The 24497-nt window shown below is 41.2% G+C and overlaps 3 protein-coding genes across 3 annotated transcripts in view; 2 read left to right on the plus strand and 1 right to left on the minus strand.

The window, feature by feature from the left end:
• Positions 1–24497, minus strand: part of LOC124125101 (synaptic vesicular amine transporter-like) — a 94571-nt gene that overhangs the window by 52356 nt on the left and 17718 nt on the right. The window lies entirely within an intron of this gene.
• LOC124140175 lies at positions 1640–2699 on the plus strand. Its single transcript, XM_048393570.1, has 2 exons — positions 1640–1775; positions 1928–2699. Exons 1-2 carry the CDS (start codon positions 1681–1683, stop codon positions 2343–2345), a joined length of 513 nt encoding a protein of 170 aa, XP_048249527.1. The 5' UTR covers positions 1640–1680; the 3' UTR covers positions 2346–2699.
• The window catches only part of LOC124136548 (extensin-like), a 62669-nt gene continuing 49926 nt past the window's right edge, over positions 11755–24497 (plus strand). The window contains exon 1 of the mRNA XM_048393746.1: positions 11755–11808. Coding sequence (XP_048249703.1) covers positions 11755–11808 — 54 coding nt within the window. The remainder of the gene's footprint in view (positions 11809–24497) is intronic.

Consider the following 24497-nt stretch of genomic DNA (forward strand, 5'->3'; position numbering starts at 1 on the left):
GTGTGGCAATTTGACACAATCGATTTCGAGATGTGTTATTTCTACATATATTGTGCCTTTCGAAAAGTAATGTTCTGTGCGCCATAACAAAAGCATTCCCTTCTTTACATAAACGGAAGAATAACAACGCACTTGAGTATCATTGAACCCCCATCATGGCGGCACTGACGCCAGGTACTCCACTTATCACGTCTTACAACTTGAGAGAGATTCCGTCAGAAGAAAAAAAACCACTTTCACTAGATCAGGCACAAATATCAACCTCATTCCATTAAAGCCCGTAAATTCAGGTTTCTGAATATCCAATAAAAATTAAAACATGCATCACCGTTAGCTTTTCAGCGAAAAGAACGGCAGAAACCTTGTAACTATATTCCAGCCTCCCAAATTGTGAAGCCACGCATGACGTTGACGGGAGCAGTCATTGTGCGAGATTTCTCGAGAGTTGCGTATCAAAGGTAGGACAAACCTACTACAAGGTTCTCTACTTAAGCTTTTTCCGCCAACTTCGATCTTTCCGTGAACCCAGTCGCTTTATTGCTAATTATACCACATTGAGCACAATAAATATTGATATGGGATGGGGTCGTAAATAGCGTTAGTGGAAGGAGGCCCGTCAAGGTGTGGGAAGTTATGTCTAGGTTCTTTAAGCCTTCGTCGACCGTTATCTAACCATGGAATCATATACCTCTTGTAACTGATACAACCTACGCTAACTAAAACAGTGATCGGCAAAGTATAGATGAATCTTAAAATAGAACCATGTGCTCGAAAGCAGCATCTATTGTCAATACTTGCTGTAATCTGTTTGAAATCACGTGAGTATTTCACAATTTTGGTTTAATAATACGTGTGCGACACAGAGATTGATGGCATGTATTGCTTTAGGTCAAAGAACGGACGAGCCTTGTGGGTTGATGTGCTATTTATTTATTTTTAAAATACCTCACTAAAAGCTAATATCGGCGTATTTGTATTCCATTAACACCTTTAAGGTCGCATCACACCTTCAACGTCACACCTTTAACCCGTCAAGTTTAATGTCGTAAAGTATCGCTCGTCAAATTGCCACTTGTTAGACGTCCCATTAGTTAGACGTCCCAATTGTTAGACAATTTTACCTAGGCAAAGAGGGATTATACCTACAGGTGTAATGGATCAGTCCTTATTAGATTAAAGTACTGAGTAGGGATAGGGGACTCACTGTTTAGGGAGTATATATGTTACAATTTCCTTTAATTAATCTAAAATACCTTACTCTCAGCACAGGTTCAATAGGCATGAGATTAACTATGTAAACAATGGAGTAGCTTAATTGTCTTACTGTATGATCAGTTGAAGGAGTTGAGTTGAGATTATCTACTCATCAAACAAATAAAAATGATCTTGGGGTACGTATCATTATCAGTATCGATGATGGCTGGTTTAAGGAAAGTAGAGTACATCACCTCTCGGCGTGGAAGTAAGCAGTTGATATCAGATGGATATCTTTACAACAGAAACCGTGAGAGGCAAACCTGCACACATTGGAGATGTGTCGTCAAGACATGCAATGGGAAATGTACGACTGTCGGTGACTTTCTTCGCAATCAGTCGGAACATAACCATCCACCTGAAGATGAAACCAGAGAGACCTTTGTCAGCAATCTTCGTAAAAGAGCGCGAGAAGAAACCACACAGATGCAGGCATTGTACGAGGAGCAAGTCACTCAAGTAGATGAAGCCAGCATCCCAGCGATGCCATCATTTCAGAGCGTGAAAAGTGCGCTTTACAGGTAAATATCATCCCGTATTTTTGACTTGGTTAGAATTAACCTTTTTTTTAGGTCCCACCTAACTTGTTTCGCTGTTAACCATTTCAAGTGAATGAAATCATTATCAATATTTCATGTAACATATGTGTAACTGTTTCTTTGCTCTTTGTCAGGCATCGTCGCAAGACCATTCCAGCGTTACCCGGGTCGCGGTCAGCAGTAGACATTGAAGACAAATGGTCCGAGACAACAGATGGACGTCCCTTTCTACTGTTCAGCGACGGCGACGATGACAAGATCTTGGCGTTCTCCACTGCAGAACAGATACTCGCCCTCCAGGAAGCTGACACCCTTTACATGGATGGTACCTTCACAGCATGTCCAGGTTTATGGGATCAAGTATATATCATTCATGCCAGAGTTGGTCAAAACACCTTCCCTCTAGTGTTCGCCCTTTTGCCAGATCGTCAAGCAACAACCTATGGCCGTCGACCTATGGATTCGACGAGCAGCTGGGCTAGCTCTGCTGCCCATTCCCTTTGTTCAGGATGCATGGGTTCAAGCTATGGAGTCGACACCAGATGTGCCTAGAGCTGTGGACTTTAACGACTATATTGTGAGAACCTGGGTGGATGATGACGCCAGATTCTCAATGCGCATGTGGAACCATTTCGAAACTGATGGACCCAGAACCAACAACAACCTTGAAGGATTCCACAGCCGACTGAACCACCTACTGCCACATGTTCACCCTAACATCTACAGATTCATTGAAGTCATCCAGAAAGTCGAGTTCAGTGAAAGGACTAAGGTGATGCAATTGAACTTTGGTGCGGCACCACGCTGCCGCAAGAGAATCTACAGAGAGACAGAGAACCGCCTGGTACGCCTCAAAGATCAGCTGCAGCAGGGTGACAAGTCTGCTATTGAGTATTTAGATGCTTGTGGACACTCGCTTCGTTTGGGATAAGGGCGGAATCCCGACATGGGTACATTGTCTGAAGCCAATTTCTGGTGTCCCCCGCCGTGATATTGCTGGAATATTGCTAAAAGCGGCGTAAAACCATATCACTCACTCACTCGTTTGGGATAAAACTGTAAAAGTTATTAAATGTAACGTTTACATTATCAAAAACTGTCACAAAGTGTTGTTAAAAACTGTATAAAATTTATTAAATGTAAAGTGTCATTAAATGTGAAGTATAATATTAAACTATCTGTTTAAAGCTGCTTTGCTTTGTTTGTCAGATCTTATCTGGACTATTCCATTTTAAAGCCTGAGGTAACAAGCATAAGGATTAGTGTGCACTCAACCGTTTAAAGTGTTGTTATAAGCTGTCTAACTATTGGGACGTCTAACTAATGGGAGGACACCGTCGTAAAGGGTCGTTCGTCGACAGCTATCTTTATGTCGAAAAGTATTGTTCGTTGACAATGACCTTTTTGTGGTAGAGAGATGTCGTAAAATATCGCTCGTCAAATGGCCACCTATATGTCGTAAAGGGTCGTTCGTCGACAAATATCTTTATGTCGTTAAGTATTGTTCATTGACAACGACCTTTGTGTGGTAAAGTGATGTCGTAAAGTACCGGCGGCCATGTTGATGTCGTAAAGTAGGGTTCACCGGAAGATCATAGTTTGTCGTACAGTGTTGTGCACCTGAATGAAGGCTGGTGTCTGTGAGTATGACTGCATCAAATATAAACACTGTGAATTACCTCATACTCAGAACAAAGAACGCACTTGGGCAAAGTGTGGAACTGAATGTAAATAGACCAGTCTGTACAAAACGAGTAAATATGAATCTGCGGCCACCACAACAGGCCATGGCCGTGTAACTTACAAGAGGAATCGCCTCGAAGTGGAACCCCTATGGCTAGCTTACTGGGACATTTCACTTCAGGGGGACTTTGGTCCACGATACGGTCTTTATTCCGAGTTTGGGTCTAGGTCTTGTAACGATGTCCTGTGTGGAGAATTGTCACTAGGACTCCTTACATTGTCATAAGGACTCTTTACATTGTCATTAGGACTCCTTACTTTGTCATTAGGACTCCTCACATGCTCCTTACATGCTACATTGGCATGGGCATTGAGTTGGAGCATTTCGAAAAGGATTTGCTACACCTCCTTATTGACCCACACATGGTCCATCTGTATCCCCATTGTCCATCTGTAATCTCATGGTCCGTCTGTAACCCCATTGTCCATCTGTAACCTCATTGTCCATCTGTTATCTCATGGTCCATCTGTAACCCCATTGTCCATCTGTAATCTCATGGTCCATCTGTAACCCCATTGTCCATCTGTAATCTCATGGTCCATCTGTAACCCCATTGTCCATCTGTAATCTCATGGTCCGTCTGTAACCCCATTGTCCATCTGTAACCTCATTGTCCATCTGTAACCCCATTGTCCATCTGTAACCCATTGTCCATCCGAAAAAACCATGATCCATCTGTAACTTCATGGTCCATCTGTAACCCCATTGTCCATCTGTAACCCCATTGTCCACCTGTAACCCCATTGTCCATCTGTAACCTCATGGTCCATCTGTAACCTCATTGTCCATCTGTAACCCCATTCTCCATCTCTAGCCCCATTGTCCACCTGTAACCTCATGGTCCATCTGTAACCCCATTGTCCATCTGTAACCCCATTCTCCATCTGTAACCCCATTGTCCATCTGTAACCCCATTGTCCATCTGTAACCCCATTGTCCATATGTAACCCCATTGTCCATCTGTAACCTCGTAGTCCCTCTGTAACCTCATAGTCCCTCTGTAACCTCATTGTCCATCTGTAACCCCATTGTCCATCTGTAACCCCATTGTCCATCTGTAACCCCATTGTCCATATGTAACCCCATTGTCCATCTGTAACCTCGTAGTCCCTCTGTAACCTCATAGTCCCTCTGTAACCTCACAGTCCCTCTGTAACCTCATTGTCACTGTGTAAGTTAAACAGATGATCCCACTGCAACCTCGTGGAACAGTCTCAAACAGGTCAGCACATTCAAGAATGCAAACATTATTTGATATAAGTGTCTTTCCCCTAATGGTTAACATAAAAACTTCCAAAATGGTTGACCGTAAAGTAGCCAAGGTGGCAACCAGTCTCGTCTTCAAAATTCCAATTTGTAAATTTAGACATAAATTTATCTAAATATTTATATATATTTAAATATAAATGTACGTACATTTACGTACATTCATACATAAATGTATCAGAATATATGCTTAGGCATGTACATTTCATATTTACAACATACTATATAACACCAACGACAGGTAATAACCAGTCTCGATTATCCGACGAAACAGATTCGGGCGTAAAAGGTAAAATAGTGGTGACAACTATTACATGGAACGCTGAAAATTAGGTATTTTCCAATGATTAAGCGTGTAAAGGCGTGATTTGCAAACATTTACAAGTATGTAAAGGTACACATTTCTTCCAGTGTATGAGACGTGACCGGCCTATTAGCAGCCTGAGTGCCCCTTTAACATTGTGTCGTCGGCTGCTGCTGTCCGCTCCTGTCGCCAGGTACTGTACCTCTGCACACTTAACGGCCTCACAGAAACAACGCCAGCGGTCGGGCGTAAAATAATCGAATTGGTTCCATTTGACCAATAAGTCAAGACACGCCTCGTTAAGTCTGTTTCAGCGTCAGGATCCCGTGAACAGATGATTACCTGGCTCGGTTTGTGGTCATTACTTCATAGCCACTATCAGATGGCTGAAGGAGACGTCCCAATCCACTCCGGGTGTGGTAATTAGTGTTAATCATACGCTATGCAGAATCTCGGCGCCGCTATTTAACATGGAAACGTTGCTTTAGTTTGCAACTGTGGGGTGCTCATGTTAGATCACATTATTTTTTTTAAAAATAGTCAAAATGTCGTAAAAAACACAAATCAAAACTGGTAAAGCAATAATGGAATTAGGTTGTTGCGACGTTTTCTCATGTCTCATGTTGCGTGTTGCGTTTCTCATGTTGTATGGACTTTAACGAGGGTTCCATCGACCTTGTGTGAGTGAGTTGTGTTTTATGCTGCTTTAATGTGAGCGTCGGCCTACTAACGCTTGTCAGAGAAAACGCAGGTTTTGGACGTTGACAACTTTGATTAAAGCCAAAGGCACGGGTATGGTCCTGACAAACCTAGAAACATAATCGGGACGGACCGGGATTCGAACCCACGATCAAATATTTCTGGCGTCCCCAAGGACGCATCTCTGCACAGCGATTTGCGGCGCCTTCGACGACTGGGCCACCCGTGTCCCCTTTACAATGATAACGTGTAAACGTGTAAACAACACAAGAAATTAAACATACTTCGACTCGTTATAAAATAGAAATGTTTCCATAGGGCTTTAAACACCAAGGAGTAGAAACATTATATCATTTCTGAAATTCAGTGGAAATAGTCTGCTTCAAGACTAGGGGACAGGACAGTAACCATGTGTGTGTGTGTGTGTGTGTGTGTGTGTGTGTGTGTGTGTGTGTGTGTGTGTGTGTGTGTGTGTGTGTGTGTGTGTGTGTGTGTGTGTGTGTGTGTGTGTGTGTGTGTGTGTGTGTGTGTGTGTGTGCGTGCGCGTGCGTGCGTGCGTGCGTGCGTGCGTGCGTGCGTGTCACTCTCCATACACGACCGAACAGTATAGTTCGCCTCCGTGGTAAGGTGCTAGTGCGTCCGCCAGGAGAGCGGAAGGTCCGGGGTTCGATCCCCGGCCGCCTCACACCATAAGACGTTAAAAGATGGTACTTGTTGTCACCCTGTCTGGCGCTCGGCAAACAAGGACTCGGAGTCAGTATACGGTGTCTGAATGGGGTATTCATGTTAAACTGCGGCATGGTGTCTCACTGGGCTAGTGCTAAAAAATCGGCATCACTCCGAACTAGTACACACACACACACACACACACACACACACACACACACACGCACACGCACACGCACACGCACGCACGCACACACGCACACACGCACACACACACACACACGTGCATGCACGTCGCTATAATGCAATAATCATGGACGCGACGTTAAACCGCACGTCACGTCACCTCACCTCACCGACCAGTATAACGTCAGAGTACTTGCAAGGTCAAACACTCCACAACTTGCTTCTAATTTAAAGTTTGTGTTAATACAATATTCAGCCATTATCAAATAAACGTATCAGTTGTAACTCCAGTTTGGGGTTAATCCATATAACAGTAATGCCTTCATTAACAAACCAGGACTATCCGGTACAACCTCTCGTCATTAATATTTACTGAGTGGGAGTATTAACACAACAAAACACTTCTTGACTTTCTTTGACAACATCTCCCATCAATAATGCAGCCCCTCTTTAACCTGTCTATAAACAATAAACAATTGATGGTCTTAACAACCTTAAGTGTTTAATCACACCATTCACCCTTAATTTCCTCACACACACGACCACAGTTGACAGAACTGATGGGACGAGATAAGGATGTCATTCCACACCCTCTTAACTATGGATGGGGTCGATGATCACGTCGTTGATCCTTTGTTTGTTTTCGGGTCGATAGGTTTCACTCAATCCACTGTCTGAATTATAACTGCTTTAATAAAAGATCGGGCCTGATTTAAAGCTAATGACGGACAGATTGCTTATCGATTGATGCGGATTTCAGTCAGCTTGAAATAACCGTCATTGGACCCGCATGCTTGACCGCCCGTCGTCCATGTTTTTAGAGATATGGTCTCGTGTTTGAATTTGTTAAAAGGTTAAATCTTCATTTTTTTATCTTATAAAAACAAGAATCAAAGGTTGTTTGCAAGCAAAAATGAAGAACTAATCCATTGAGACGACCTAAACTTCAATATTAGCGAGGGAAAACACAAGTGAGGGTAAAAGTTCTTGTTTGATTTTGAATTTGAGCAAAATGCTTGGCTGCAGTTTTCATTAGAGCTGAAGATGTAAGTGTTGATTTCAACTAACGTCGGCCCCACCATGCACTTGAAACATGGACTTGAAACAAGCGGTCGACAGAATACCCTTCACATATTTTTATTTTTAATATATCTCGCTTTAAAAATAGTGGCACAATCATCCCGCCCACTTGATGACGTCATCGGCTATACAGGTGTGTAATCGTCATGCCTCCATCTTACATTTACTTCCGCTGTTACCAAGTGAGAATGTTAACTAGTAAATGGCAATAAGGAATGTAAAACTTATATTATCAGTGTCTTTTTTTTCAGAGACCTACCGCGTGAAAGCGCTTCAGTCCCTCTGTCATTTTTTGTGGTTTTTTTTGTGTGAAAACAAAAATACTGATTTACACGCTGTACAACGATGTTGGAGTATCGTTTCATCAGCTAACCTCAGATGACCTCTTACCAGTGCCGTAGCCAGCCGGGTGGCGGGGGCATTTTTTTATAGGAAACAGTGTTATTTGAATCAATATTAATACCCACCCTTATTTAATTTGATGTTATCGTTTTCTCGGCTTGTTCTTAATTTATGTAATTATATATTTATTAATTAATACTTAGAAATTAGTACCAAATATGATTACATTATCAATGCACATAATTCTATCCACAAAATCGTATTCATTGTCCTATACATGTATACAGTAAACAACGGTTATAACGAACTCAAAGGGACCACTAATCTTAGTTCGTTATAACCGTAGTTCGTTATAAGCATATGTACAGCAAATATACAGCAAATGTTATGTCCGTCAGTTCGTTATAAGCGTGTACGTTATAACCGCAGTTTACTGTATATAGTATAAAGTTACATTAAAAACCAAATTAATCAATTTTATCATGTACACTAATATGACATGAAGGAGTGTTTTATTTGTACAAATATACATTATACACATACATGTATTTACACAATCAACAAGCTACAACAGTTAAATGAACCCTTTGTTCTCTGTACGGAGCTTTGGTTAGGAACAAATCAAAGCGAAAGAGCCGGAAGTTGTACCCTGGGCGTGTCTGGGAGCTTGAAATCACGATTGTCTGAGATTTGTTGATTCGGCTAATGCACGGTTGAATTAAGTAGGATTTCTGTGCTACGTCTAATGTTATACAGGGGCAGATGCTCCTTCCAAGTCTTATCTATCTCACTGACTTAGCGGCTGTATATAGACGCTATGCTGACATAGGGCGTGATGGGTGCCACTGGGCTAACATTTAGTCCCAGGAATATAGTTATCTTATTTCAACATATAGATCTTCAAAATAATAGATTAAATCCAAATGGAGCCCAGAACAATGTTTCATTTCCTGTAGCTGAGGCAATCTAGACTTGCCAAATTATCCTAGACCTGATTTGGATTGCCGTTTTATTATATTCTCAAGGGTCAGGGAGACAGGCTAGGGTGCCACCGATGGCGCTTTACGCTCACACCTTTCCGCGAACACCTGGTGTCCGGGTTTCCTAAAAAATGAAAGTCCGACAACTGGTAGTCTAGATCACGTTTTTTGTGTACCCCTCTGACAAGTGTATATTGGCACGGCTTCCATGGCCGAAAGCTTTGAATACACAAAGTCATTTGGAATGTGGTCAAATGTTACGAATGTTATATTTAGGATAACACTTTCTTAGTAAAGTACAGCCAATTTACGCTACTCCGAGGGGTACACAAAGTACATGATCTAGACTACCAGTTGTCGGACCCCTCGGTGGTTGAGTGGGCAAGACCGCTGACTTTGTGTGCTGGCGATTAGGTGCCTCACTCTGAGAATGTGCGTCCAAAAAGGTACTAGAATCTGTACGAAGAAAGTGTTATCCAAAACATAACATTTGTTACATTTAACCACTTTCTAAATGGCATTGTGTATTCATGCCTCCTGCTCCTTCACCGGAAGAGTACTGTTTGTTTGTTTGTTTGTTTGTTTGTTTGTTTAACGTCGCCCTCAGCAATATTCCAGCTATATGACGGCGGTCTGTAAATAATCGAGTTTGGACCAGACAATCCAGTGATTGATATTATGAGCATCGATCCACGCAATTGAGATACGATGACATGCATCACCACCAGACCACCCGATCCCGTTAGTTGCCTCTTATGACAAGCATAGTCGCCTTTTACGGCAAGCAGGAGTTGCTGAAGACCTATTCTAACCTGGATCTTCACGGGTCGGGTGAATACTGATTATATACATGATATGTTTACATGACACATGATGGGATCAATGTACAAAGTTATTTGCAATATTTGATTGACATCTTGCGTAACATGTTTTCTGGGATTTTTCTATTTTCAACAAAGACGATCGGTTGGCGACAAAGAACATAGCAACTGGCGGCCAGATGATATCACAGAGAACGGCCAGAAGGTGCTGCTATGCTGAGTGGGAAGAGATATAATTGGCTTCTTATTGATACCCTTTCTAAGGTCTGTGTGATCAACGCTGATTTCAGAAAATCAAACTTACTGACGTCACAGCATCTAATGAAGAGAATCAAATTCTTAACAGCTTGTTTCACAGGTTGAAATGACACCACGAACGTCGGCCTGCGAGATTGAAATTTACAAGGTCGGGTGGACATTCAGCAACTCCCCCACCACTTACCCCCCTTTGATTGGCAGTGTATTGGAGATAATGTCAAACAATTTTATGAATACTTCCTTTGCGAGCATATAGTCTTTGGTATTTTTTTCTTTACGACTTTGAGTAATACCTTCAACCACGTTGATGTTCGGTTTACTGAACTGAGTTTAACTTTATCGCATGTTGGATGTGAGATGTCTTACTGGTCTTCATCAATGAATGAGCTGTTTGGGGTTCCTGATATATTACTGTGTTACCTCAATGTGGAAAAATATTTTCTATAAGATTTTATTAAAGGGATGACACTACAGATATATTGAGATATCGTTTACATATTTCCTATATTTCGACATTGTAATGCTCTTTATCTATAATCCAACATTGAAGAACTTGCTTTTTTTTTTAAACTAACACAAATATGTCTACTGTCTTACATTTAAGCTTAACTTTATTTAAAGACATTGTTATACTTTGTTCAATATGATTGAGTAAGTATGGTTTTATACTGCTTTTAGCAATATTCCAGCAATGTCACGGCAGGAGGGGGTGGGGACACCAGAAATGGGCTTAACACAAACGGAAAGGAAAATTATATCTGGCGTTAACGCCATGGCATCTTTTGCATCTCTGGCATCCACCAAGTGAGTGAGTGAGTTGTGTTTAACGCCGCTTCGGGGGAGCATAGTAGCCTAGTGGTTAAAGCATTCTTTCTTCACGCCGAAGACCCGGGTTCGATTCCCAACATGGGTACAATGTGTGAAGCGCATTTCTGGTGTTTCCCGCTGTGATATTTCTCAAGAAGCGGCGTAAAACCATACTCACTCGCTCACTCCAATCTGGGGATGGAACCTGGCCATTAGATGGATGAACAATGCATGAACGAACTGCAACTTCACACCGTTCTGCTCCGTACTCAAGACACACTAAACTCCGAGACAAAAACATTGCATTTCCAATACACGTCTAAAGTTCATGACATAGAAACAAGCGCTGTGACTACACTGTAGTATTTAATGTACCAAAATCGATTATTTTAATCGAAATCCAAATGTTAACACGCACCGTACGCTTAAACAAAGAGTCTGGACAATGGGACGTTCGATTGTGCTGATTTGCGTTAAAACGATATCCCCATAAGGGAAAGACAGAAATATCATGGCTTGTTAGCTTACCCGTTGAACAAACATCAAGCATTCTATGGATACAAATATTTTTGAAAAGGCAGCCTCGATCTGATCCGAGGAGGAGATACACGCATCTATGCAATCAATTTGATTGTGGACCAGAAATAATTTCCAAACCACATGATCTCGAAAGTAAATAGGTCGTCATTATGTCAGCTGAATTATATGGAACATACCTTCGATGTCTGTGGATGTTGAAAGATAATATGCTGAGCAAATATTTGCCGGTGATTGAATAATACTCGTAGTTGACTGTTTCTGGTACACGATGCTGTTGCCAACGTCACGGTTGCAGACGAGACTTGGCGTGTGGGACAGTGAGGTGAGAAACTCAGATATATTACAACAAAATTAAATACCATCTAAACTTTAAGGCGCCTTAACAGATTTAGTATGGTAAAATGAAATAATCTGGTGGTCCATAACATTTTTGGTAATTAATGTTTCACTGATGTTCCATCGCCATACTAACAGCAACATCTTGGTTTGTCTGTCTCTCCATCCCGCGTGGAATAAGTTTGGGGGTATGCATAAAATATGTTTTCAAATAGCTCCGTGTTAAACAACTCGTAACTCTTAATCGACAAAATCTCACGATTGAAGTTACTTATTTAATTCTTAGTTATGATTGTTGTGTACTTTTACCTGTTGTATATCATTATGACTTTGCATAAACAACTTTTGGGGGTAAGGCAGTGGTAAGCGCTTTTGCGCACCGCGTCCGAAATCCCACATGGGTACAATATTTTATCCTAACGGAATCAGGTGGTCAGGCTTGCTGACTTGGTTGATGCATAATATCGATCCCAATCCCATGGATCGATGCTCATGTTGTCAATCACTGGATTGTCTGGTCCAGACTCGATTATTTACAGACCGCCGTCATATAGATGGAATATTGCTGAGTGCGGCGTTAAACAACAAACAAACAATATTTTATCCCCACATGGGAACAATATTTTAAGGTGGTACCTGGTGATTGTTTGGATGTTTCAGAAGGCAGTGAAACCAAACGCTATCATTTCTGTGTAAATCCGAGACTTTTCCGTTCCCCAGATTCCTAGTGGTGTTGATAAGGACTAGTGGATACATAAGGATATAGAGGCCACAATGGCGTACTGTCAACCACTGGAAGGATCAGATTAAAATACCAACAGTCCAGCGAGCACGCAAGAGAGGCATTGAAGAAGAAGAAGACGACGAAGAAGAAGACGAAGAAGAAGAAGAAAGAAAGAAAGAAGGTAGCGCTTCCTGGGAGAAGTCCCATTCGCTGCCTGGGCTGCGTGTAGAGGGTGCAAGAGCCCTGAGTTGATGATGAGCCTAACCAGCCTGACCGTGCCAGGATCACCCAAACTCTCTTTTCTGCATATATGTATTTTTATTTGTTTATTATAATCATATATTTATCTTTAATATTTCATAATAAGATGTAAAGATGATATCTATATCAAAAACCATGTTGGGAAGCTAATGCAATAAACATTGACGATGAAGGGAAATGGCGTCACAACCATTGTGACGCAATTTCTCATTTCACGCCAACAATGACGATTGTATTACCTCAACAATAGTGTGAAATTATTATCACGTGTTTCGTATGAATATTTATGAGCTCGCTCATATTGAATCTTATGCATAATAACCAAACAAACAAAATATATCAAACACAGTTCAATCGGAACAGCTTTTCATTCGCACCATCACGACATTTTGATGCCTCTGAAAATCCCCCTGTGCTTGCATAAACAAATGTCAGGAGAATTAAAAGGAAATACTATTTCCGCACCTTTGCCAATGTCACAAATTCCCTTATTTGACCGACTCTGTTTTACATTTGTTGATTCTGGATATGTATTGTGACGTCATCGTCGTCAATAAGGAAAAAAGCTTGAAAACAAAGCACCATAACGCTGTCTAACCAATATCGCCCACGCACAATTACCAGACACAGGAACACTGGATAAAATGTAACGACGAAATAAACACTCAAGCCTCATCATGTAGGTCCGCAGAGAATCAATGTGATAAATGATTTCATTTTGCCAGACTATATTACTCGCAATGACTAATGCACATGTCTCTATCATCACGTCATTTGCATTATACGTCATACAGGTGTGTCTTGACTAATGTGCATGTCTCTATCATCACGTCATTTGCATTATACAGGTGTGTCTTGACTAATGCACATGTCTCTATCATCACGTCATTTATATTATACGTCATACAGGTGTGTCTTGACTAATGTGCATGTCTCTATCATCACGTCATTTGCATTATACAGGTGTGTCTTGACTAATGCACATGTCTCTATCATCACGTCATTTGTATTATACGTCATACAGGTGTGTCTTGACTAATGTACATGTCTCTATCATCACGTCATTTGTATTATACAGGTGTGTCTTGACTAATATGCATGTCTCTATCATCACGTCATTTGTATTATACGTCATACAGGTGTGTTTTGACTAATATGCACGTCTCTATCATCACATCATTTGCATTATACGTCATACAGGTGTGTCTTGACTGATGTACATGACTATATCATCACGTCATTTATATTATACAGGTGTGTCTTGACTAATGTACATGTCTCTATCATCACGTCATTTATATTATACAGGTGTGTCTTGACTAATGCACATGTCTCTATCATCACGTCATTTGCATTATACGTCATACAGGTGTGTCTTGACTAATGTACATGTCTCTATCATCACGTCATTTGCATTATACGTCATGCAGGTGTGTCTTGACTAATGTACATGTCTCTATCATCACGTCATTTGTATTATACGTCATGCAGGTGTGTCTTGACTAATGTACATGTCTCTATCATCACGTCATTTCCTTTATACAGGTGTGTCTTGACTAATCCACATGTCTCTATCATCACGTCATTTGCATTATACGTCATACAGGTGTGTCTTGACTAATGCACATGTCTCTATCATCACGTCATTTGTATTATACAGGTGTGTCTTGACTAATGCACATGTCTCTATCATCACGTCAATTGCATTATACGTCATACAGGTGTGTCTTGACTAATGTGCATGTCTCTATCATCACGTCATTTGCATTATACAGGTGTGTCTTGACTAATGCACATGTCTCTATCATCACGTCATTTGCATTATACGTCATACAGGTGTGTCTTGACTAATGTACATGTCTCTATCATCACGTCATTTGTATTATACAGGTGTGTCTTGACTGATGTACATGTCTCTATCATCACGTCTTTTGCATTATACGTCATACAGGTGTGTCTTGACTGATGTACACGTCTCTATCATCACGGCATTTGTATTATACGTCATACAGATGTGTCTTGACTAATGTACATGTCTCTATCATCACGTCATTTGTATAATACAGGTGTGTCTTGACTAATGTACATGTCTCTATCATCACGTCATTTATATTATACAGGTGTGTCTTGACTAATGTACATGTCTCTATCATCACGTCATTTGCATTATACGTCATACAGGTGTGTCTTGACTAATGTACGTGTCTCTATCATCACGTCATTTATATTATACAGGTGTGTCTTGACTAAAGCATATGTCTCTATCATCACGTCATTTGCATTATACGTCATACAGGTGTGTCTTGACTAATGTACATGTCTCTATCATCACGTCATTTGCATTATACGTCATGCAGGTGTGTCTTGACAAATGTACATGTCTCTATCATCACGTCATTTGTATTATACAGGTGTGTCTTGACTAATGTACATGTCTCTATCATCACGTCATTTGCATTATACGTCATGCAGGTGTGTCTTGACTAATGTACATGGCTCTATCATCACGTCATTTGCATTATACGTCATGCAGGTGTGTCTTGACTAATGTACATGTCTCTATCATCACGTCATTTGTATTATACAGGTGTGTCTTGACTAATGCACATGTCTCTATCATCACGTCATTTGCATTATACGTCATACAGGTGTGTCTTGACTAATGCACATGTCTCTATCACCACGTCATTTGTATTATACCGGTGTGTCTTGACTAATGTGCATGTCTCTATCATCACGTCATTTGTATTATACAGGTGTGTCTTGACTAATGTACATGTCTCTATCATCACGTCATTTGTATTATACGTCATACAGGTGTGTCTTGACTAATGTACATGTCTCTATCATCACGTCATTTGTATTATACAGGTGTGTCTTGACTAATGTGCATGTCTCTATCATCACGTCATTTATATTATACAGGTGTACATGTGTCTTGACTAATGCACATGTCTCTATCATCACGTCATTTGTATTATACAGGTGTGTCTTGACTAATGCACATGTCTCTATCATCACGTCATTTGTATTATACGTCATACAGGTGTGTCTTGACTAATGTACATGTCTCTATCATCACGTCATTTGTATTATACAGGTGTGTCTTGACTAATGTGCATGTCTCTATCATCACGTCTTTTGCATTATACGTCATACAGGTGTGTCTTGACTGATGTACATGTCTCTATCATCACGTCATTTGTATTATACAGGTGTGTCTTGACTAATGTACATGTCTCTATCATCACGTCATTTGTATTATACAGGTGTGTCTTGACTAATGTGCATGTCTCTATCATCACGTCTTTTGCATTATACGTCATACAGGTGTGTCTTGAATGATGTACATGTCTCTATCATCACGTCATTTGTATTATACGTCAAGCAGGTGTGTTTTGACTAATGTACATGTCTCTATCATCACGTCATTTGTATTATACAGGTGTGTCTTGACTAATGTGCATGTCTCTATCATCACGTCATTTGCATTATACGTCATACAGGTGTGTCTTTACTAATGCACATGTCTCTATCATCACGTCATTTGCATTATACGTCATACAGGTGTGTCTTGACTTATGTGCATGTCTCTATCATCACGTCAATTGCATTATACGTCATACAGGTGTGTCTTGACTTATGTGCATGTCTCTATCATCACGTCATTTGCATTATACGTCATACAGGTGTGTCTTGACTAATGTTCATGATTGTCTATATCGTCACGTCATTTGTATTATACAGGTGTGTCTTGACTAATGTACATGTCTCTATTATCACGTCATTTGCATTATACGTCAAACAGGTGTGTTTTGACTGATGTTCATGATTGTCTATATCGTCACGTCATTTGTATTATACAGGTGTGTCTTGACTAATATGCACGTCTCTATCATCACGTCATTTGCATTATACGTCAAGCAGGTGTGTCTTGACTAATGTACATGTCTATATCATCACGTCATTTGCATTATACGTCAAGCAGGTGTGTCTTGACTAATGTACATGTCTGTGGCTGCTTCTACTAGACCAGACTGATGCCGATTTATAGTGCAAGCCCACTGAGATGCCGCAGTTTGACTACCCCACTCAGACACAGTATACTCCGAACCGACCAGTCCTTGTTTTAACCCCTTATTGCCTGGCGCCAGACAGGGTAACAACAAGTACCATCTTTTAACGTCTTTTGGTATGACCCTGGCACGGTGTGATACAACTAGAATATTGTCAAGGCATCATTAAACTCCAGCTCACTCACTCACACACTCATCTACCTCCTTAACAGGTGTGGTGAGGTGAAATTGGGCTTAACGTCGCGTCCAAGATTATTGCACTTATATAGCGACGTGCATGCACGTGTTTGTGTGTGTGGCTGCTTGTACTAGTCCGGACTAATGCCGATTTATAGTGCTAGCTCACTGAGATACCATGCCGCAGTTTAACATGAATACCCCACTCAGACACCAATCCTTGTTTTAGCCCCTTAATGCCGAGCGCCAGACAGGGTAACAACAAGTACCATCTTTTAACGTCTTTTGGTATGGCGCGGCCGATCTACCACTAGACCACGGAGGCGGTCTCACCTCTGTAACAGTGTTGGAGCAGAGTCGTATACTTGCATTGGGAACAATGGCGCTCAAATGACGTCAGTAATGACGCCCACAATCATGATAACACCAAAACTCATTTTTTATTCCCTTTCATATCATAACAATTCATTACCACGGAAGCAAATATATCCGGTTTGTATAATCATCTGAACATATCTGGATCGCGTGTCTCACAGCCGAGATTGCTGTTCATCGTCGTGACGTGAGTGGGCTGAAGACGCGTTACATAATGTTGAGACTACGTAAACACTGAAATAATGACGTGGGGGAAATACCAGCACGAGCTCGAGGCACGATATAGTCCGTATTTCCCAGGGCCGATATGCCACTCCTGGAACCACTGTTGGATTCTGGAAGTTGGTCCATTGTGACGTCATCTTTTGGACGTTACAATGGCGGAAGGTCAAAACGAGGAAACATTGGGACAAGTAGACACCGGAGAGAGTAACATCACGAGACACTGGGGAGATCCCCAGAGATCCCCAGAGATTGTATTGGATTTAGTTTTACAACGGAAAAGAACACCTTTTAAATATACATTCAATAACAAGGTTTTAAATTATAAATAATAATAGATAAATCTCCCCCCACCAGTCCATCGGGTCAACATGAACTACACAAACCACAGTAGGTCGGAATATATCTGTTTTTATTACGCTTCACTGATTCCTTATTTTCTTTTTTCGAAGGGGTGGGATTTTGTTCCCAGTTGATGAGACAGCAGACGGTGATAGATAGATAGATAGATAGATAGATAGATAGATAGATAGATAGATAGATAGATAGATAGATAGATACCGTTACGCCAGTTTGACGTTTCGGTGTACTCTAACTTTATGACAACATTGTACATATAACGAGGGGGTAACACACCCTCTAGATCCACGTATGCAAACCACATACAGATGGTTTTCTATCAGTGTGCCACGTGCATCTCAGCGTGGGAATTGTGATGAAGCCAGACACGCCATCTGACCCCGCCTCAATGTAGGTCATGTCTTGATGTACCGTTATGCAATGACACTTGATCAGACATAATATAATTAGCATTAACGCCACGCGGGAGAAGGCCCCTCCGTGCCCGACCCGGCGGGGGTGGGGAGACTAAAGCTCACTATAGTGCAAGACAATCTAGATAACGATGTCTCCTAATTTCGTTTGTCCCATGTGAGTTCGGACACGCGATCCTTCGTGCGGAGATGTGCTTGTCTTCTTCCGTAAAACCTGTTGACTTTTTGCCATTTTATTTGCCTAATGTATCTAATGCGAGACACGTGCAAAAAGGAGTACTAACATCATGACAGGACATGTAAATTGGATTGGACTCGTGTAGTCTCACTTTTTCCAAGTTCGTTTGAATGTGAAAACAGCTTTTTTCAATGTCTAGAACTCTTTTGTGCTTTATTCCTGTTAGTTAACATGTGGGTCACAGGGTAGAATGTCTGTCCACTAAGTACCACTGCAGTAGAGTCAGGAACACATTCCCTCTACTATATGTGGGGGCACGGGAGGGGGGGGCAAGTCGTCTAAGGCGCAGCGATTTTCGCTGTGCAGAGTTGCGTCCCTTGGGCACGCCAGAAACCTATGAGTGTGGGTTCGAATTCCGGTTCGCCCCGATTATGTTTGTCAGCACCATACCCGTGCTCGTGGGTTTCACCAAAGTGGTAAACGTCTGGGACCTGCATCACCTTGGGCTTTCCTCCCACATTAAGCTGACACGCCGCGATTTAACAGGAATACTGTTAAAAGCGGCGTTAAACTTACTCACTCACTCCACTATATTTTCGCATAATACCAACAACGATATGTGCATAAGCAAAATGAAAGGCCTGTGAACGACTAAGTGAATAAAGAGTCCTCGCTCTGGCTCGGAAATACCGGAAATTAGACACTCGTGTCGTAAACATAGTATGACGTGAACACGAATATAATGTTCTAGTTATTACAGATGAGGATGTCCACATACAGAGACGAATTTTTTAATGTTTACCTATAAGGACAGCAAGTCGCAACAGCAGCTGAACCACAATTTGTCGAATAACGTCAACAATCTTCACCTATGACGTCTTTCTAGTGTGACGTCATTCCGACGTCATGTCACAATAAGATTCGAATGACGTCAACAATGCCGTCCGGATGACGGAAACAATACACTGTTGTCTCGTGACGTGATATGACCCCAGGGCACATACGATTTTTATGAACACCGATATGTTTGCCCTCGTAGGTCATAAATGGCGCAATGTCGTTCAATAAGCCAAGGGATGTTGAGAGCTTTCAATATTTTTCGTGAAACGTGTTCCGAGAGTACATAAGCACGCGTTTTGGTATTACACAATGTGTAATACAGCTGTATGTTTATTAAACGGGTGATCTCTTCACGGGCAAGTAATAAATGGCGTTACTATATACTATGACTAAATTAGTTCCCCGTTGTGCTTAATATGGCACTACCGCCTCCGTGGTCTAGTGGTAGAGTGTCCTACCGGAGAGCGGAAGGTTCAGGGTTCGATCCCCCCCGCGCCATACCAAAAGACGTTAAAGGATGGTAATTGTTGTCTGGCGCTCGACATTAAGGAGCTAAAACAAGGACTGGTCGGCTCGGAGTCAGTATACTGTGTCTGAGTGGGGTATTCATGTTAAACTGCGGCATGGTATTTCAGTGTGCTAGAGCTACAAATAGGCATCAGTCCGGACTAGTACAAGCAGCCACACACGCACACACGTGCATACACGTTGCTATATAAGTGCAATAATCTTGGGGGGCCAAGTCGTCCTTTGGACACACCAGAAACCTATGGTTGTGGGTTCGAATCCCGGTTCGCCCCGATTATGTCTCTAAGTTTGTCAGACCAATACCCGTGCACGAGGGTTTAACCGAAGGGGTAAACGTCTAAGACCTGCATCTCTCCGTTCTTTCCTCCCACATTAAGCTGACACGCCATGATATGAATGGAATACTGTTAAAAGCGGCATTAAACACAACTCACTCACTCTATTATGCTATGAACATTATTATTGTGTTCTTAAGACATGACAGCGTTAGGAGACAAGCACGTGTAAACTGTAACAGTAAAATTCCATTGTCTCCAAATTTCATAATTTATTGTTTACGACACAAAATACTTATCAATACCTATCTAATAGTCCACACTACTTAAATTAGCTCAAATTGAAATCATTAGTCATATAACAGCGGCTCAATACGAACACTGGAATAGTTTTGCCTTCCTGACAGGGCTCACCCCTTGAATTATTAATTTGCGACTGTTAATACTTTCAATCTGAAGAGATTATTAACGCTTGATTCATTTACTTGCGTGGAAATAATGTTAGTTAACCGACAGTAAATATTTGCCTTGAACAATACATCGATGCCTTGTCTACCGACTTTGAGTGTAGGTTTGCTAACGTTGCTTAAAACACAGGACTGGGCACACTTCAAAAACTTTGATCACTTCAGAAGCCGGTATTCGATTTCTCCCTCGTTTGTAGTTATTGCCAGTGTAAACAGGTTAATTTACAACAGCGGGCTGGACATGCAAAAGCTATTTACTTCAAATTGGTTCAACAACATACAACTAGAAATAATAGATTTCTATACTGGCTAAATATGATGAGTAAAAAATTCGCTTGTAAACATTTGCATTGATGCTTCTTTAAACAAAGGCTTTCATCTTAAATAGCGATAAAATGAAGTTTCAGTCAGACGGATCCCCAAGAATTGGAACGTCGATGGCATGTAATAGCCCAGAACAGCATTGAAGGCTGTGACTTGGAAGGGTGGCAGGGGGGATTTTGTCATTTGCTGTTGTCGTGAGCTAACTACATGTCATTAATGTTCCGACAAATATTGATTTTAAAATGCTTCAGTCAACAATACACGACTGCTAATAAAATGGCTGATGGAAGAAGCTGACGTGGAGTGTCGTTACATATCCTATCATATTTATATTTATCAAATTAACACATTTGAACTGAAACTGAATTCAAACTTAAAGTTCAGATATGAATTCAATTATTTGAATTCAGCTTCAGTTCAAAATGGGGGCACGGTTGGCCCAGTCGTCTAAGGCGCCGCGATTCGCTGTGCAGGGTTGCACGCCAGAAACCTATGATTGTGGGTTCGAATCCAGGTTCGCCCCGATTATGTTTCTAGGTTTGTCAGCACCATACCCGTGCTCGTGGGTTTCACCGAAGTGGTAAACGTCTGAGACCTGCATCACTTCGGGCTTCCCTCCCACATTAAGCTGACACGCCGTGATATAACTGGAATACTGTTAAAAGCGGCGTAAAACCCAACTCACTCACTCAGTTCATATATATAAGCTTGATATCAGTTTCAGTTCAAAAATGATATACACACACACACACACACACACACACACACACACACACACACACACACACACACACACACACACTACCAAATTCGTTGATCGTTGATTCGTTCCATGTCATACTTTTAATTGAATTGTTCACATGGAATAGGTCAGTTCAACTTTTTTCGAATCCATACAATTTCCTAATGTGCTGTAGTGCATGTCTGTAAATACAACGTCAAAACCCTTTCCATGTCCAAGAGAAATCTCTGCATAAAGCAGAGTCGAAATACGATTCCGACTATATCATGAGCAAGTGTTTATGAATCACTATCAAATAGTAATGGTACCATGGGTTGGCGAAAAGGTAACAATGTTAATAACCATTCCTCAACTTTGAAACATCTCAGACTGACATTTTCATCATTTCAGCAAACTTTCATTAAAACATAGATCGCCAATGACATATCGTTTTGACTCATTAACGACAAATATCTTCCAATGGAAATTGATTTTGATCTTTCCTATCCTTTTCCCTTGTTTTGACACTGTATAATAGTGTTAAAATTCCTCCTTACATTTGTGATGTGAGCTTGCAGATTGAATAAAAATACAGTGTTCAGAAGTCATGGAGATAAGAAAGTGAGTCGGTTGGGCTGTAGCCGTCTCAAGATGCGCGGCGACATCCTGTAACACATACACGCGGCATTCGTGACCAACTCGTGTTTTTCCGGGACAAGCCGAATAGTGACTCGTGCCCCTCTCATGGCCATTTTTGCGACTGGGTTCCGTCTTAGCGCAAACGGGCATACGTAAATCTATTGTCAACTCGTTGCGTAATGGTTCACATATATATTTCCCCATATGTTATAATATATTTCAGATGCAATTTAAAGCACATCGGGACACTGGGATTATACAGTATGATTGAACACATTTAACTGTGTCTTGGGTATATTTTTAGGTGCAAGACATATGTAAAATCAAAAATTATTTCTGTGGGATTATTTGACAAAGAACTCGAACTCATACGCGCATTCTGATTGGTTTGTCGTATTTTCGCACATAACATTCATCGATAGGGGGACGAGTCTCCTGCAGGTTACGGAAAGGGGCGAGTGGTGACGAATGATACACGCGGCTTGGCTTATTAAGTTCCAGTTTGCCCTTTCACTGAAAAATTAGGGGGCACGGGTGGCCCACTCGTTTAAGGCGCCGCGATTCGCTGTGCAGAGTTGCGTCCCTCGGGCACGCCAGAAACCTATGATTGTGGGTTCGAATCACGGTTCGCCCCGATTATATTTCTAGGTGTGTCAGCACTAACCCGTACTCGTGGGTTTCACCGAAGTGGTAAGTAAACGTCTGAGACCTGCATCACTTCGTGCTTTCCTCCCGCATTCAGCTGACACGCTTGATATAACTGGAATTTTGTTAAAAGCGGCGTTAAACCCAACTCTCTCACTCACTCACTGAAAAATTAGAACCGTAATTTACTGCTGATTATAGGAAAATAGAATATATTATGTAATGATTATTGGTTAATAAATATATTGCAAAGATTCCGTGACATTTGATCGGCTAATCAAGCAAATAGTTCAGCGTTTGTTTCGATAAACCTAAAACATTTTGCCACGCCCACTAACGGACTACCGTTTCTTAATTGGCTGATAACAGAAAGAGCGGGCTTGATCTTTGCGCTGACCGATTTCACTGATTTTGCGTCGTTGTTATATTTATTGTTGACGTACTTATTTAAACATGTTATTTTGACCTTCATATGTGTTTATGTTCAAGGAGTTATAAACGGAAGAACTGGTGTTCCCACTACTATGCGCTCATCCGCTTTAACGTTCATACCAATGTTGACGTCGATTTTTTAAATAATATATAGCTTTTTTAGATTACAGGTAGAACACGAACAGACATGATGAAGGGTTATGGAAAAAACGCCATTAAATGTTTTGTATCGCCCCGGTCTGTTCTACGTCAGAAAACGACTGGCGTTCGCCTGTTGCATCGCATCAGCAACAAACCTACTTCATTATCATCACGCCGTTTTATAACTGGAATACTGTTACAAGCGGCGTTAAACCCAACTCACTCACTCACTCATGTATCAGCCTAGTGTGTTCTATCCCGCGACAGGCAATGACAGTTGCAACATTCCTACACATATATAATAGTCCCAATGTAATACAATCGACACGTGAAGATCCGGGGTAGAATAGGTCTTCAGCAACCCATGCTTGCCGTAAAAGGCGACTGTGCTTGTCGTAAGAGGCGACTAACGGGATCGGGTGGTCAGGCTCGCTGACTTGGTTGATGCATGTCATCGATCCCAATTGTGTGGATCGATGTTCGTGATATTAATCACTGGATTGTCTGGTCCAGACTCGATAATTTACAGACCGCTGCCATATAGCTGGAATATTGCTGAGTGCGGCGTTAAACAACAAACAAACAAACAAAATGTAATTCAATCGCAAAAATATTGTACAAATATATCAACACAGTATAATTTAATTGTGCAGATGTCGACTCAAGTTACTTCAAAAGACGTGAATAACATTACGGTCTCATTTTTGTGAGGAAATTTGAAACTGCTCATCATATTAATATTAACATAAACACAATGAACGGCTAAGGTCTGGTGAAATTCGAAATGAGCTTCATCTGTTGGAATTATTTGTCAACGCAAACGTGGAAATCGGTGAAATGTAAAACATTTCATGTTTACAAAACTGTTAATATCATA

The sequence above is a fragment of the Haliotis rufescens genome, unplaced genomic scaffold, assembly GCF_023055435.1.
Source record: "Haliotis rufescens isolate VD_foot unplaced genomic scaffold, xgHalRufe1.0.p SCAF_12, whole genome shotgun sequence".
NCBI classification, from domain to species: Eukaryota; Metazoa; Mollusca; class Gastropoda; order Lepetellida; family Haliotidae; genus Haliotis; species Haliotis rufescens.